Consider the following 18,221-nt stretch of genomic DNA (forward strand, 5'->3'; position numbering starts at 1 on the left):
ATATTTTGCTTGACAAAAATTGTTATTGCCCAATTTTGTTTGGAGTTATGAAACCAGGCACATAATGAGTTAATTAAGTATGATTAAAACAGAGGTTTTCAAACTTTTTCTTTCCACCCATGTACCACCTGGATGGTAATGTGGTAAATTGGATCAGCAAGTTTGCAGATGACACTACGATTGGAGGCATTGAGGACAGCGAAGAAGATTTTCAAAGCTTGCAGGGGGATCTGGACCAGCTGGAAAATGGGTTAAAAAATAACAGATGGAATTTAATACAGACAAGTATGAGGTGTTGCAATTTGGAAGGACAAACCAAGAAAGGACATACATGGTAGGGCACTGAGGAGTGTGGTAGAACTGAAGGATCTGGGAATATAGATAGATAATTCCCTGAAAGTGGCATCACAGTTGAATAGGGTTGTAAAGAGAACTTTTGGTCTATTGACCTTCATAAATAGAATTTGGGATGTTATGTTAAAGTTGCATAAGACATTGGTGAGGCCAAATGTGGAGTATTGTGTGCAGTTTTGTTCACCTACCTACAGGAAGGATATCAATAAGTTAGAAAGAGTGCAGAGAAGATTTAATTGGATTTTGTCCAGACTTCAGGAACTGAGTTAGAGGGAAAGGTTAAATGGGTTAGGACTTTATTTCCTCGTGCATAGAAAAATAAGAGGAGATTTGTTAGAGACATTTAAAATTAAAATTAGACAGAGTAAATGTAAATAGACTTTTTCCACTGAAGGCATGTGAGATACAAATCAAAGGACATGGATTAAGAGTAAAAATGGAAATGATTAAGGAGAACATGAGGCAGGATCTTCTTTATAGAGAGAGTGGTGGGAGTTTGGAACAAGCTTCCAGCTGAAATGGTGAATGCGGGCTCAATTTTAACACTGAAGGGGAATTTGGACAAGTACATGGATGGGAGCAGTATGGAGCTATGGACTGGGTGCAGATCAGTGGGGATGGGCAAAAAAAAAGATTCAGCACAGACTAGAAGGGCTGAAGAGGATTGTTTCCATGCTGTAATGTAAACTTCCTGCATTTACAACAGGTAGAAGGGTGAGTGGGGAAGGATAAGTGGACTTGGGACTCTTGGCAATACTGATCCCTGTGAAAAGCAGATAAGAGTAGGGGGGGGGGGGGAAATGTGGCTGGCAGTGGGATTGTACTGGTTGGTGTATGTGTTGGAGGATAATGTGACAGATGCAGAGGCTGGTGAGGCATAAGGTGAGTGCCAGAGGATCTCTGCCTTTGCTCTGCCTTGAGGGAGGTGGGGTCAGTGCAGAAGTACAAGAGGTGGAGGTGATATGCAGATTGGCCCTTACTGACTTTGATAAAGCCTGTGCCCATAAATCTATTTCTACTGAGTTCCTCCAGAAATAAAATGTTTTTAACCTTATATCCTATAAGGCTCAAGATTCATGTCCAAGCTCTGCTAGAATTGTGAGAAGGATTGGGTTATAGGTCTATTTGGATATATTGAGTACTGGCATGGACCCACAATGCTGAATGGCCTCAGATTAGTGAATTTTCCCATTGCTTGAGATTTTGTTTTGTGTGGATTGTCGAAATAACCACTAGAGAGTGCCAATTTTAAACTTCAGTATTTTTTACCAATTTATTTTCCACAATTTTTTTGATGTTTGCTTGAATTCCAGGTAATGGGAACTTTTCTGGAGTTGGTCAAAAGCAAAATTCTGCAGTTGAAGAAAATCTTAAAGTCTGGAAAATGCTAGAAATAATAATTGATGGTTAAAATTTCCAAGATTATCCCTTTTTATCAGAAGAATATGAATTTTAATTGATTTGAAAGATTATTTCTTTTTTCTCTCCACAGATGTTGCTTGTCCTACTAAGCATTTCTATTATTTTCTCTTCTTATCAACAAATAATATTGATATACTTCAATGAAAGGGAGGTCTTGAACCTACTGTTGCTAATCATTCCAACTGCTTAAGGAAGAGAACCTTTCAGGATTGTGACATCCTCATAGAAAACTAATTGTTCATTGCCTATTACAAATTTAAGTGATATATTAAGCTAATGAAACAGAAATGGGAAATCACATCAGAAGATAATGATATGAAGAGTAATATAGCAAGTGACTCACCAAAGAACCAAATCAGATAATTTAAATTTGTTTGAAAGCATGTATAATGAAATTAATTATATCTGACCTACAAATATTTAACATCATATTAATTCCTTTCCTTAAATATATTCTTAAAATTTATGCCTCAGTAATTTTGATTTTTAGTGTTTTGTTTTCAAACGTACATATTTAACCTTTCATACACATGAATTTGACATTCAATCTATTTTAAACATTTTAATGAAATTTTTTATTGAAAACATTTGCTTTTTTTGTGTGTTTGTGGAAACGACATCGGCACTATTTCTGGTTTTCAAATTAATTAAACATGAATTGACTTTGTATTGATGGGAAAAAAATAATTTTATTGAAGGGATTGATACTTCTGGATTGAAGTGTGCGAATACTCTTTTCAATTTAAAATTATTCATCCAGAATTAGGGAAGGAGTTGAATCACATTGAAAGTTAAATCTGCAGACATGGGTTTAATTTGACCAGAACTCACTTGTGAAATTATGAAAAGCAGAAAAGGTTTGCTTTTGTTTTAATTGATGTACAATTAATGAGGTGACATTACTTTAACCACTTTTTATTTTATTTTTGCAATTTTTTTTTAAATCAGGGGTTTTCAAACTTTTTTTCCACTCACATACCACCTTAAGTAATCCCCATGCAGTAGGTGCTCTGTGATTAGTAAAGGAATACTTATGGTGGTATGTGAGTGGAAAGAAAAGTTTGAAAACCACTGTTTTAATCGTACCTAATTGACTCGTTATGTGCACCGTTTCATAACTCCAAAGGAAATGGGCCAATGACAATTGTTAATTAAACAAAATATTTCAGTAACAATTGGATCTAGAGCAATCTAGTTCTCAACTTTTTTTCCCCACTCACATATCACCTTAAGTAATCCCTTACTAATCACCTATGGCATAGGGATTACTTAAGATCGTATATGGGTGCAAAGAAAATGTTTATAAACCACCATTTTAAATTAATACAAATCGTCATAAGGCACATGTTCTTAATTTGTCAATGTGTACTCTCACAAAATTCATTTTTAACATTAATCATTAAATACCTCCTCCTCTCACCAGTAGGTTCAACTCAGCAAACCCAGGATTCTTCTATAATACCTTCAGTTTACAACAGGGTGGGCAACCTTTTTTTAAAACACACATTCCTCTTCAAGTATTCCCTATGCCATAAATGTTCTGTGATTGGTAAGGAATTAAGGTGGTATGTGAGTGAAAAGAAAAAAAAGTTTGAAAAACCACTTTTTTAATCGTACCTAATTGACTTGTTAAGTGCACGATTTCATAACTCCAAAGGAAATGGGACCATAATAATTTTTCTTAAGCAAATTATTTCAGTAACAATTGGGTCTAGAGCAGTGGTTCTCAATCTTCCCTTCCCACTCACATACCACCTTAACCAATCCCTTACTAATCAGAGAGCACCGATGGCATAGGGAATACTTAAGTTGGAATGTGAGTTTTTTAAAAATGGTTGCCCACCCCCGGTTTACAATATCCATTTTCCAGTTCTTCATAAGAGTACTGCCTAAGTCAAGCAAGTACCTCAAACATCCAAGAAACCACTTTAGCTAGAAGACCATCTTTTGGGACAAATGTTACTGATTACAGCAGTTGATCACTTTGACTTTGACACAACCCAGCTTATCACTTCCCACCCTGATACCACCACTATCTGTTTTCTGTCTCTATGCCAAGTTTATGATTCCTATAACTCGTTCAGTTGTAATTTGAATTTTGGGTCTGTTTTTTTTTAAATGTTCTAGAATGTCACCACATTTTCTGTGTTCCTAGATGCTAGTGGTCTAGTTTACTCTGCTGGTGCATTCTACATGTTGAGCCTACTTCCACAATGTTGCCAAGTATGGGATTTCATTCTGCTGATCAAGAAGCAAAAAAGGAATGATGGTATGTAAAAATTAAAGTGGAATGTCATTTGTTGGAGAATTTTGAGGTGATCGTGTTCCACCAGCCTTTCTGGCTTGCCCTTCTCAATGATAAAGGTCACATTAGATGAGGTAATGTCCAGGTAAGCTTGGTAAGTGGCATCTTCTAGAATGTAAATATTGAAACAAATATGCCAAAGAAGGAAGAGGGGGATTTAGAGAAAGGGGTCTTGATCACGGGTCCTGACCTGAAATGCTGACCAACCATTTCTCTCCTTATTACCTGCCTGACACATTGACTCCTTCCAGCATCTTTTGCTGCATCCTTTCAAGGAAACAATGAACTTTGAATTAAATAGATTGCTTGATTGGTATGCTTTCAGGATGATCCATTTGTAGAACACTCAGACTCTGTAATATGGTTGTTACTGGTATATTCTTTCTCAGGATGTTGACTGCTAAGATGGTAATGGTACAAAACATGCCACTAATAATACTAAGCATCAAGGGGAGATGGCTTTTATCTGATACTTTTGTGATATTAATGTTACATCCTACATGTGAACCAACCTTCTGCAGGGACTGTAGTTGGAGCAAAACGTGGCAGAAATATGTGAGAACATCCTCAGTTTGTAACTTATTTTGTAAGAAAGGCCACTCACTAAATGTTGGCATGTAAAGAGTACTCATGAGAAGAATTTGTGACCGATGCTCAGTAGCCACAGCTACTTTCAGCAGGTATGACTCACTCCTTCCCTTTGAACTCCACTGACTTGGGCTTGTTTCATCTGCCAATCATTATTCCTTTGAGCTCCTTACCTCTGGCCTACAGGGAGGTATAATTTACTTGCTAAATAACCTACCAGCACATCTTTAGGATGTGGAAGGAAACCTGGCAGAAATGCAAATAAGGACTCATGAGATCACATTAAAAAAACCCTAGGTCATGAGCCAAATTGAAAGTCTGAGCGAGCAGCACTAACACTGTCTATTCTTGAAAGCAAATGATATAATTTTTGTTTTCAAAAGCTTGTAGAGTTCAGTAATAAAACAGCTTGTAGTCATGGACATTATTTAAAAGCAATTTCAAGCAGTGCATTTAGAATCAGAGATTGCAGCTCGATCTTTATTCCAATAACCATGCTGACCAAGTTGACATTCCGGACAGGTCCTTTTTGCCTAGATTTGATCCATATCCTTTGAAGCCCTTTTTATTCACATGTCTGCCAAATATCTCTCAAAAGTAATAACTGTACCCGAGTTTCCTCTGACAACTCATTGTAGATTCGTACCGAGGATATAAGTTAATGGAGTGTAAACTGGGCAGCATGGACCGGTGGGCCGAAGTGGCCTGTTTCCATGCTGTACGTCTAAATTTTAAAAAAATTAAAAATTCTGAGCATCCTATGTGAAAAAGTTTCTTAAATTGATCTCATCTAACCTTAAATGTATGTCTTTTAGTTCTAGAATAATTTACACTGGGATGAAGTCTATGGTATTCACTTTCTCCATGCCACTCATGATTTTATACAGTATACCTGTCATTCACTTCAGGAAATAAAGACCCAACCTATTTAGCCTCTCCCGGTAACGCAAGTCCAGTTGAATCTCCCCTTCGAACCTACTGACTTCTTTAATGATGAACTTTATTGCTTTATTTTAAGATTTACAATCTTGTATCTAGGAAATTACCACTGTTTGCATTTAGTTAATTATTTACAGTCAAGTGCAAAGACAAATAAAACCAAGAAAGAAATATTTTGGAGCAGACCATATGATGATATCAATGAGACTGATTTTCAAACGAGATACATCATGCAAGGTGCTCTAGCGCCAATAACAAAATCTTAAGCAAGAATTCCCGACTGCCAGTCAGAACATTCTAATGATTGAGAATATGAGAATACAATGCTGCAGCTGTTCTATGCATCTTACCCAGAAATGGTAGAACACGATTGTACTCCATCCATGTCCGGATAAAGGGAAATATGGAAATGATCAGACCTGGAGAATAAAGATACTGCTAGATTAATTGTGCAAATTTAAAAAGTGTGTTCTTGTAATAACCTTCAGCAAGTCATGTTAATTTAACACCTGGTGTCCCTGATGTAGGTACATGCTGGAAAAATATTGGGGAACGTCGTTGCAAAAGTTTTATTTAACTTAAGTAAAAGGTGAGCACAGAGCAGTATCCTCTTTTCCTTTCCTTCACTTAGTCGCATGAATCCTCAACCCTTCTGCCTCATCATTAATACAATTTCATTTCTTGCAGAGTCCTGTGCTTGGATTTTTTTAAGACTATTTACTGGAGTTGTAGATCAAATTCGACAGCCAAGAAAGCACACCAGAAGCCTGGGGAAATATGGCACATCATCTGCATCCCTCAACAACTTCTGCAGATGCACAATCTAATGTATCCTGTCAGAATACATCAATGAGTGATACGGAAACTGCACCACCCAAACCCACAATAAACTGCAGAGGTGGTGACTGCAGCTCAGACTGTCACACAAATCCCCTCCCCTTACATACACTTCCCGCTGCCTTGGAAAAGCACCCAACATATAACAAGAATCACTTCACATAGCTACATTCTCTTCAGCCCCACCCATGGATAAGAAGATTGATAAGTGTGAGAACACACAGCATGAAACTCATAGACAGTTTCTTTCCTACTGTTATCCTGAACAAACCTCACATTAGTAAAAATCATGTTGTCTTTATTCTGCTTTAACCCATTGAAATGGTAATTCAGCACACTGTGTATTTATTATTGTACTATATCTGGGTTGGGTTCAGAGAGCTCATTGCTGTATCTGACCCGACCTTGTTGGTTTTCGTGAAGCAAGGCTGTGTTCTCGCACCAACCCTCTTTTCAATCTTCTTCAGCATGATGCTGAACCAAGCCATGAAAGACCCCAACAATGAAGACGCTGTTTACATCCGGTACCGCACGGATGGCAGTCTCTTCAATCTGAGGCGCCTGCAAGCTCACACCAAGACACAAGAGAAACTTGTCCGTGAACTACTCTTTGCAGATGATGCCGCTTTAGTTGCCCATTCAGAGCCAGCTCTTCAGCGCTTGACGTCCTGCTTTGCGGAAACTGCCAAAATGTTTGGCCTGGAAGTCAGCCTGAAGAAAACTGAGGTCCTCCATCAGCCAGCTCCCCACCATGACTACCAGCCCCCCCACATCTCCATCGGGCACACAAAACTCAAAACGGTCAACCAGTTTACCTATCTCGGCTGCACCATTTCATCAGATGCAAGGATCGACAATGAGATAGACAACAGACTCGCCAAGGCAAATAGCGCCTTTGGAAGACTACACAAAAGAGTCTGGAAAAACAACCAACTGAAAAACCTCACAAAGATAAGCGTATACAGAGCCGTTGTCATACCCACACTCCTGTTCGGCTCCGAATCATGGGTCCTCTACCGGCACCACCTACGGCTCCTAGAACGCTTCCACCAGCGTTGTCTCCGCTCCATCCTCAACATCCATTGGAGCGCTCACACCCCTAACGTCGAGGTACTCGAGATGGCAGAGGTCGACAGCATCGAGTCCACGCTGCTGAAGATCCAGCTGCGCTGGATGGGTCACGTCTCCAGAATGGAGGACCATCGCCTTCCCAAGATCGTATTATATGGCGAGCTCTCCACTGGCCACCGTGACAGAGGTGCACCAAAGAAAAGGTACAAGGACTGCCTAAAGAAATCTCTTGGTGCCTGCCACATTGACCACCGCCAGTGGGCTGATAACGCCTCAAACCGTGCATCTTGGCGCCTCACAGTTTGGCGGGCAGCAGCCTCCTTTGAAGAAGACCGCAGAGCCCACCTCACTGACAAAAGGCAAAGGAGGAAAAACCCAACACCCAACCCCAACCAACCAATTTTCCCTTGCAACCGCTGCAATCGTGTCTGCCTGTCCCGCATCGGACTGGTCAGCCACAAACGAGCCTGCAGCTGACGTGGACTTTTTTTACCCCCTCCATAAATCTTCATCCGCGAAGCCAAGCCAAAGAAGATATCTGGGTTGAACACCAGGATTGCACACAGAATGAACTTTCTCACTGTGCCTTGAGACACGCGACAATAAACTCAATCTTTATCTTAAACTAGAAATTCACTGCCTGTCTTTGCCTCCAAAGTTCATGACCCTCTTCAATATGTCAGCCTTTGGGTGGGTTGACGAAAACATAAAGACCTTGGAGCTGGTACAAAACCCATTGCATTCAGGGCAGCAGGACAGGCACCTACCGAAGGTACCTCAAGGAACTGGAATCCGACCACCAATGCTTCTTTGCAACATTCTTCAAACATTGAAACATGGTTAGCGTAGTGGTTAACACAATGCTATTACAGGGCCAGTGACCCAGGTTCGAGTATGATGCTGCTGTCTGTAAGGACATTGTGTTTGTACATTCTCCCTGTGCTGAGTGCTCTGGTGTTCTCCCACCTTCCAAAAAAGTACAAGTTTGGTAGGGGAATTGGGTGTAATTGAGCGGGATGGTTTTCAAAGGCTGGAATCAGCTTTCACCATGTTGTAGTTACCTGCAGTCATCTCCATTTTGCAGATGTCATTCACATGACCAGCACCAGACCACCAAGTTCTGTCACAGGAAGAAGAGATTACCAGAAGAACAAAAAAATCAGACTCAAGAATGCACTAAAAGATCCTTGGCAGACCGTGACATCAACACTGATTCTGAGGACCATTTGACCTATGACTGTTTAAAGTGGAGAAGAGGCATTTGGGATATGCCCAAGATGGTGGTGCCTGAGTCGGCAGCAGACATAAGGGGATTTGCAGAACCTGGGGAACAGCAGATTATTGCAAGGTACCAGAAATGGGGAGAAAAGCTCCCATTAAGAAGGTAAAGCAGAGGAGATTACCTTCTACTGGGAAGGTGACCACTGCAGCAAACAAGCGAGGGGTTCAAAAGCCAAGGGACCCACACAGATTGTGGGCAACTGGCGGTCAGGCGAACAGCATGGGCTGAGAGCTGCTGGAGAGAGTTCATGGGAACCAGATATCAGAGCCAAGATAAAACACACTGAAATGCTGGAGGAACTCAGCCAGACTTTCAGCATCCATAGGAGACAAAGATATATAGCCGACAGTTCGGCCCTGAGCTCTTTTTCAAGGAATAAGCCCTCCTTCAAGGCAAGAAGGGCTCCTTATGGTCTTAGGTGCTGAAGGCTTCCTGACCATGTCGGAGGTTTGGGTCTGGAGTTTGGGTTGCAAATAGGAGTCTGTGCCAGCTGCAAAGGCTGCGCGAGCACCAGGGGTATCCACAGATATTCAGTGACTCTACAGGGACTCTCTTTTGCTTTTTTCTCTTTTACTGTAAGGGGCGCCAGGTAACACCAGTGGTGACCCTTTGTCTTTTGTGTGATATTACGTTCTGTGCTATTACAGGATAATAAAGGAATCTTGAATCTTTAAGCACACAGGAACCTTGCATTTACAATGGAAGGAGTGTATTATATCATAAAGTGACCATCTGCCCCCACCATTAGGCACTCCTACTCCATCTGTAGTTCCCATATTAGCAACCTCAGTTACCTTCAAACCACAGGATCATCCCCAAGAAGAAAAGCACCACACAGCATCCGCTGAATCTGCGAAATGTTCACCATTTCCAGTTATCAAAGATCCTTTTCAATTGATGAGGCTGTTAGTGAAGCTCGCTCTGCCTTCTTCTCAGGCACCAAAACAAGATCCCATGTTAATGAAAAGCAGGGGATTTAATGCCTATGATCTCACTCATTATCTGCTCATTGCCATATTACTGTTCATGAGAATTTGCTGTGCACATGTTGACTACCCACTTCTCTTCATGGAAACCATGATTTGGTTTCAAAAAGTATTTTGCCAGCTCCGAAGTGCTTTATTGATGCCCTATAGTTGTTAAAAATGCCATAGAAATACACAACACAGCCTTGCTTCACGCCATTGTTAATGGAGAAGGGTTCAGAGAGGGGTGTGTTCTGTGTTCTGGCACCAACCCTCTTTTCAATCTTCTTCAGCATGATGCTGAACCAAGCCATGAAAGACCCCAACAATGAAGACGCTGTTTACATCCGGTACCGCACGGATGGCAGTCTCTTCAATCTGAGGCGCCTGCAAGCTCACACCAAGACACAAGAGAAACTCGTCCGTGAACTACTCTTTGCAGACGATGCCTTGACGTCCTGCTTTGCGGAAACTGCCAAAATGTTTGGCCTGGAAGTCAGCCTGAAGAAAACTGAGGTCCTCCATCAGCCAGCTCCCCACCATGATTACCAGCCCCCCCACATCTCCATCGGGCACACAAAACTCAAAACGGTCAACTAGTTTACCTATCTCGGCTGCACCATTTCATCAGATGCAAGGATCGACAATGAGATAGACAACAGACTCGCCAAGGCAAATAGCGCCTTTGGAAGACTACACAAAAGAGTCTGGAAAAACAACCAACTGAAAAACCTCACAAAGATAAGCGTATACAGAGCCGTTGTCATACCCACACTCCTGTTCGGCTCCGAATCATGGGTCCTCTACCGGCACCACCTACGGCTCCTAGAACGCTTCCACCAGCGTTGTCTCCGCTCCATCCTCAACATCCATTGGAGCGCTTACATCCCTAACGTCGAAGTACTCGAGATGGCAGAGGTCGACAGCATCGAGTCCACGCTGCTGAAGATCCAGCTGCGCTGGATGGGTCACATCTCCAGAATGGAGGACCATCGCCTTCCCAAGATCGTGTTATATGGCGAGCTCTCCACTGGCCACCGTGACAGAGGTGCACCAAAGAAAAGGTACAAGGACTGCCTAAAGAAATCTCTTGGTGCCTGCCACATTGACCACCGCCAGTGGGCTGATATCGCCTCAAACCGTGCATCTTGGCGCCTCACAGTTTGGCGGGCAGCAACCTCCTTTGAAGAAGACCGCAGAGCCTACCTCACTGACAAAAGGCAAAGGAGGAAAAACCCAACACCCATCCCCAACCAACCAATTTTCCCCTGCAACCGCTGCAATCGTGTCTGCCTGTCCCGCATCGGACTTGTCAGCCACAAACGAGTCTGCAGCTGACGTGGACTTTTTACCCCCTCCATAAATCTTCGTCCGCGAAGCCAAGCCAAAGAAAAGAAGAGAAATACACAATATCTTTTTTCTCCCTTTTAAAGGAATTGATTAGAATCCTTCCTCCTCCAGAAAGCAAAGAGAAACCAACCGAATAGTGTGAATAGAAGAACTTGTTTAACTAATCACTTCATTATTCTTAAAGGCGGTAGAAATTGCGGCAAATGTAGTTCCTCTGGAAACATTAAGCACGGCTAGTGCAATATTATGTTAGTTTATCCAAAACATCCACTGATCAAGCCAGAACCATTCAATCTGCACCTCATAAACAAGGCGCAGCACTTGTATCCAAAGAGCTATTCCACCGAATGCTTTACAACCAATCAGCATGACAGCCCTAGTCACCCACTCTAACCCATGGAGCTGTTGCCTCACTACTCTAATCAGTCATTTCATTGCACCCACTCAATCATTCATTTGAATTGTAAATCAAGGACCAACATATATTATTCAGCAACTCAGTCACATGTATACTAATCAGCCACCGTAGCATTTACCGCCTTTAATTGGTAGCTCCAGTCCTCTTGTTATTCAAAGCAACACCCCTAATCAACCATTTCATTGGTGTTGTAATTAGAAAATCTGACCTGTTGAACGTCAGTCATAGAATGAATGTCAGACAAATTGAATGAAGACAGTTACAACTGAAAGCACTTTATAGACAGACATGCAGTGCATTTGAATGTTCACTGTCTGCTTTTAGTGGGCCAATGGCCCTATGAAGGTGATAGACTGAGGAACGTTATGAATAATTTCCACTTATTCTTGAAAATATCTTCAAATATATTTCCAGAGTAAGGCATGATACAAAAGCTGCATCAATAGAGCAGTATTGACCAAGCCAAGACTGAGCAACTGAAAAGCTGCAGATGCTGGAATCAAGTTCAAGTTTGTTTATTATCATCTGTCTGTACATATACAGCCAAACAGAGCAGTGTTCTAGACTACAGTGCACACACACGCACACACACACACACACACGCACACACACACACACACACACACACGCACACACACACACACAAAATATTCAGTATATTGTGTGTGCAGTGTGTGTGTGTGTGTGTGTGTGTGTGTGTGTGTGTGTGTGTGTGTGTGTGTGTACATCCATACACACAGTGTATGATAATATAATATAAAATAAATATGTATAACTATTTCAGAATAATTTACTTGTTTCATTTATAATAGACCGAAGTTACAACATAGCAAACCATTGATCGGTCTCACAGCTTGCGGAAAGAATCTATTTTCCAGTCTGGCAGTCCTGATATTGATGCCCCTGTACTTCCTTCCTGATAGTAGTAGATGAAAGATGCTGTGTGATGGATGGCAGGGATCCTCTATAATTCATTGAGCCCCAGTTAATTTCCACCAGCAGAGGAAAGGGAGTTTCTTTCCTCAGTTATCTTATCGGCCATTTTGATGATCCCTTGTTTTGACTGCTGGTCTAAAGCTTTGTAGCTACCACACAATTATGCAGTCTCAGTATTGCTCCAATAAAATGTCAAGATGGGGGCAATCTTGAGCAGACAATCAATTGCTGAAGAATCTCATCAGGGCCAGGCAGCATCTATGAATAAAAATGGAGAGTCAATGTTACGGGTCTGAACCCTTTATCAGGATTAGGATTTTTAAAAAATAGGTAATATTACAAATAAAATGGGATGCAGAAGCTGTGGGCCCCTAAAGTGATAGCACAGAATGTTTGAGAGATGGGTAGAGAGGTTGAGGTAGAAATCATTATGTGTGTGTTGGGGTGGGGGGTGGAGGGAGAAATGAAAAGTTACAGAGAAAAAAAAAGTAAAGTACAAGATATGGCGGAACATGGTGCTGCAGGCATGACCTCGCTGGACTAGACAGGCTGGCCCGCCTTCCGTCCCTGTAGCTCCTTCCTCGTAAGATCACTAATAAAGGCTGATAGACCTAGTCTCCTCCCTCATACCTGCCTTGGACATGAGCCAGCAGCATGTAGAGGCACACCTGGGTTTTCTGATAAATAAAGCCACTGTCTACTTGCTTCGTGTCTGCGAGTGGTCATTTATAAATCAGAATGTTATTTGCCATGGACAAGGTGATCCGACTGGAGAAGCTGGAAAGCGATCCAAAGGAACCAGAGGCCTCCGTCAGGTTTGATATATGCCTACATTGCTTGAAGGCCTACATGAGGTGCCATGTGATCACAGCAGATGGCGATCGATATGATCTGCTCTTTGCAGTGGTGTGCCACCGAGCATACCAGATAATCCGTGACTGTGAAGAGTATGACTAGGCAATGAGCCTACTGTGACAGCAATACGGATCCCCAATGAATGCTATGTATACTCGCTACCAACTGGGCACCTGACTCCAGGGCCCTGGTGAGTCAGTCAATGATTTCATAAGGACCATGAGGGAGCTGGGGCAAGCCTGCGGGTGCTGGGATGTGACTGCCACGACCTATCAGGAGGAGCTCATCTCCCATCACATAAGGGAGTGACTCCTGGAGAAGGATGGAAGCGGCAATCTTCGTGATCTCCTGGGTGATCATCTTGGTAGCAGCCGTCCCAACGACATAGCAGCAGCAACTCAGACAGTGAGCTGACATTGACTTCCATTGTGCTGGACCAGAGCAGGCTACACTAGCTGGGGTGATTGATGATGGACATTGAGGTAAACAGCCACACCACAAGCTGCCTGTTCAAAACAGGAAGCTCAGAGAGTTTCATGCACCCAGGCACGGCCAAACGTTATTCCCTGACTGTGTCTCCAGCCAAGTGCGAAGTGTTACTAGCCTCCAAATCCCTCTCCACAGAAATCAGTAGATGTCGCGCGGTCTCCCTAACCACAAAGGGCATGAAATATTAAAACTTCAAACTGCTGGTGATGCCCCACCTCTGTGCACCCATCATTACTAGGGTGGATTTCCAGTGCCAGCTTAATGGTGTGCTGATGCTATTTGATGGACCCCATTTTCCCACTTACGGTCAGTAATAACCAATTCCTGGAGGACCCGCTTGTCCTCCCGAATGTGCTCAATCACACATTGGAACGCAGTGCAGGGCACCTGACCTGCGGTTTAGCCATCCTCCGGGACCCTCTGTCCCCTTCTGTTCCAAAACCTCACCCTGGACTGCAAACCAGTCTCGACTAAGAGCAGATGATACAGCCCCGTGGACAAGGAATTTATAAAAACAGAAGTGGAGTGACTGCTGGGAGAGGGCATAATAGAATCCAGTAACAGCTCCTGGAGTGCGCAAGTGGTGGTGGTGAAGAGCGGAGAGACGGATTGGATGGTCATAGATTGCAGCCAAACCATCAACAGGTTCACTTTATTAGATGCATACCCTCTCCCCCGCATAGCCAATATAGAGAATGAGATCGCCCAGTTCAGGGTCCTCTCAACCATAGACCTCAAATCAGCTTACCACCAAATTCTGATTTGCCTGGAAAACAGGCATTTGAGGCAAACAGCTGCCTCTATCACTTCCTGCGTGTTCCATTTGGCCTCACGAATGGGGTATCAGTGTTACAAATGGAAATGGATCACAACAAACTAAAAGCTACTTATCCCTATTTGGATAATGTCACCATCTGTGACCGGAGCGAGGAGGAACATGATGAGAACCTGCAGGGGCTCCTGGTCACCGCCAAATCCTTCACCCTCACGTACAATAAGAAAAAGTGTATGTATAGCACCAAGCGGCTGGCAATCCTGGGGTACGTGGTGGAGCATGGTGTCATTGCTCACATCTCCAAGTGCATGCGGCCCTTTCTGGAACTTCCTCTGCCCCAGAACCCCAAGGCTTTAAAAAGGTGCCTGGGATATTCTTCTTGTACTATGCCCAGTGGATCCCCAATTATGCAGACAAGGCCCAACCCCTGGGATAAACCACCACCTTTCACCCGTCGGTCGAGCCCATAAGGTTTTTGAGGGCATTAAAGACAAGATTGCAAAGGTGGCAATGCTCGGCATTGATGAATTCGTCCCATTCCAAGTGGAGAACAGCACAGGCTATGGTGGAGGCGTGCATTACTGGAGGCACAATTTGGCAAGCAGACCATTCATTTTCATGTTTAATAATAAACAACTGGGGTAAATTAAAAATGACAAGATCATGAGATCGAGAATTGAGCTGTCCACCAAGCTCAATGAGCCGCCCATTGCCCTGTCCAGGGGAACCTGCGCTAGGGCACAAGTAAATCACCTCCAAGCCCTCCACGACAGCCTCTGGCACCCCGGGGTCACAAGGCTCTACCAGTTTCTGAGGTAGCCTCCCCTATTCAACAGAGGAAGTCAGGGAGCTAACTCACAATTACTCAGTCTGTGCAGAATGCAAGCAGCATTTTTACTGACCAGAGAGAGCCCAGCTGATCAAGGCCACTCGCCCTTTTGAACATCTCAGTATGGACTTCAAGGGGCCCCTCCCATCTACAAATCATTTCTTGAATATCGTGGACAAGTACTCACATTTCCCATTCACCATCCCCTGCCCCGACATGACCACATCCAAAGTCATTAAAGCACTCCGCACCATCTTCAGTTACATTCACAGTGATCGGGGGCCTTCATTCATGAGTGAGGGGTAGCAGCAATATTTCCTCTCCGAGGGCATAACCACCCTGTGGGAACGAGCAGGTAGAAAGGGAGAATGGCATGATCTAGAAGGCAATCCTTTTGGCCCTCAAGTTGAAAGGGATGTCCATCTCCTAGTGGCAAGAGGTCCTTCCAGAAGCGCTGCACACCACCAGGTCCCTACTCTGCATTACAACTAACACCACCCCACATGAAAAATTATTCTTCTTCGACAAAGTGAACCCACCCTCACAGTCCCTCAGGCTGCTGCCCCCCACCCCTACAAACAAGTCCCCCACCCCTCTCAGAACTGGTTCACACAGACACAGTTCAGCCCTCCAACACTCAGCTTGCTGAACAAGCCACCGTTCCGCAGGAACTGACAACACAACTGGTGCTGCGAAAAATGCAGCACTGGATAAAACCACCGGATTGGCTGAACCTTTGAACTGTATGGACTACATGACAAGTGCTACTTCACCCCGCTGGACTTTATTCAAAAAAGGAGTGAATATGGTGGAACGCCGTATTGTAGGCATGATCTCACTGGACTGGGCAGGCTGGCCCGACTTCTGTCCCTGTAGTTCCTCTCTGTAAGATCCCTAATAAAGGCTAAGAGCCCTAGTCTCCTCCCTCATACCTGCCTTGACATGATCCAGCAGCATATGGAGGCATGCCAAGGTTTTCTGATTAATACAGTGAAAAGCCTTTGACTGCTTGCTTCGTGTCTGCGGGTGGTTATTGATCATGTAAAGTAAAGAGGAGATGGAAAAAGTGGAATCAGATGAGGATGGGGGTTATTTAAAATTGAAAAAAAATTAATGTCTGTGCTGTTAGGTTTAGGGCGGCCCAAGAGGAGTATAATACGTTATTCCTGAAGTTTATGTTTAGCCTCACCTTGACAATGCATGAGCCGAGCACAGATATGGATAGGGAGTGAAATGGTTGGCAAGAGGAAGTTCAAGTTTAGAACCTCAAACAGACCACAGGTATTTAGCGAATTGGTCACCAATCTTCCCACTGGTTTCTTCTTCTACCTGTCTCTCCACTTCTCACACCTTCTGTCCTATCACCTGGGCCCTCTTCCAAAGATTCTTTCCCCTTTCCTTAAATTTTAAAAAAATTTACATTTAGACATAACAATTCAGCCCTACAAGTTCGTGCCACCCAACTTACAGCACATTAACCTACACTCTTAGTTTTTGAATGGTGGGAGGAAATCGGAACCCCCAGAGAAAAGCCCTCATACAAACTCCCTTGAGACAGCATGGGATTCGAACCCAGGTCTGGTCCCAATCACAGGTGCTGTAAAGGCGTTGCAATAACCACTACACGAACTGTACTGCCTTTTATGTAAAAATACTGTAGAATGTGTCGAAAAAAACAAACACTTGTTGATCCAAACCAAGGCTTTTATTAACTAAAAGACTGGAGCATATCACAAGTAGGTCGACCAGTCCAGAATGACCTGGTCTGGCTAGGAGCAATCCTTTAAGACCTGCCAGTAGGTGTGGCTACACTCTCAGCCAATCACGGTCATCCTACACTACCATCTGTACATATACACATTGGTGATAGAATCTGTACTATCACAAACACAAAATGCTGGAGAAACGTTTTGGGGTTGAACCCTTCATCAAAGTATGAAGAGATACCGTAGAGTGTTACAACAAAAAAGTTGGTGGGGGGGGGTGGCAGGGTAGGAGATGATAGATGGAGAAGGGAGGGACGGGCAAGAAGCACTGGAGTGGGGAGGGCAGGCAGGGCTGTGTAGGTGAAAAACTGGAAAGGCAAGAAATGGGCGAGGGGGAAGAAAAGGCAAGCAGGTTTGATGGAATGCAGTGAAGTCAATGTTCATGCCATCTGGCTGGAGGGTTCTGACGCTTACTGGCATTTTCTCTAACTTTGATGAAGGGCTCAAGCCCGGAATGTTCGTTATGTATCTCTGCCTTTGCTACATAAAGGTCACTGTTTGACCACCTGAATCTCTCCAGCATTTTGTGATTTTACTTCAACCACAGTGTCAACAGAATTTTGTCATTTACTACTGCCTTTTATGTATGTAATTTAATTTATTTTACCTTAGTCTTAATAAAGGGTTAAGAACCAAAACATTTACTGACCATTTCTATCCCTGAATCCTCTCAGACCGGCTATTTCTCCAGCAATTCTTTGCAGACCAATTGCGCTCTGTCCACAACAGCCACCTTGAGTTTCAATTGCATGGCATTTCAACCCTTCTATTTTCACACCAACCTGCTCCTTTGCCATAGTGAGGCCAAACTCAAACTCGCTGAACACCATGTATTCCCCAATGGGTATCTTAGCAGGTGGTACGAACATGGGATTTTCCAATGTGAGGTAACAAACTTTCCCAAAATTCTTTCCCCACTCTTTTCAATCCAACCTGACCACTGTCTCCTTTTGTTCACTCTTTCCACCCCTCCCTCTTGTACCAAGTCATTACTCTCCCCCACCTGCTTCCATCTGCCCATCATTGCTTCCTCCACCCCC

At 43.3% G+C, this 18,221-nt stretch overlaps 1 protein-coding gene across 1 annotated transcript in view; it reads right to left on the bottom strand.

Moving 5' to 3' along the window:
- Positions 1–18,221, bottom strand: part of kncn (kinocilin) — a 108,892-nt gene that overhangs the window by 21,909 nt on the left and 68,762 nt on the right. Inside the window, exon 2 of the mRNA XM_069936355.1 lies at positions 5,959–6,027. Within this exon, the coding sequence (XP_069792456.1) occupies positions 5,959–6,027 (69 nt within the window). The remainder of the gene's footprint in view (positions 1–5,958; positions 6,028–18,221) is intronic.

This window comes from Narcine bancroftii, chromosome 5 (genome assembly GCF_036971445.1).
Source record: "Narcine bancroftii isolate sNarBan1 chromosome 5, sNarBan1.hap1, whole genome shotgun sequence".
In the NCBI taxonomy this organism is placed as follows: Eukaryota; Metazoa; Chordata; class Chondrichthyes; order Torpediniformes; family Narcinidae; genus Narcine; species Narcine bancroftii.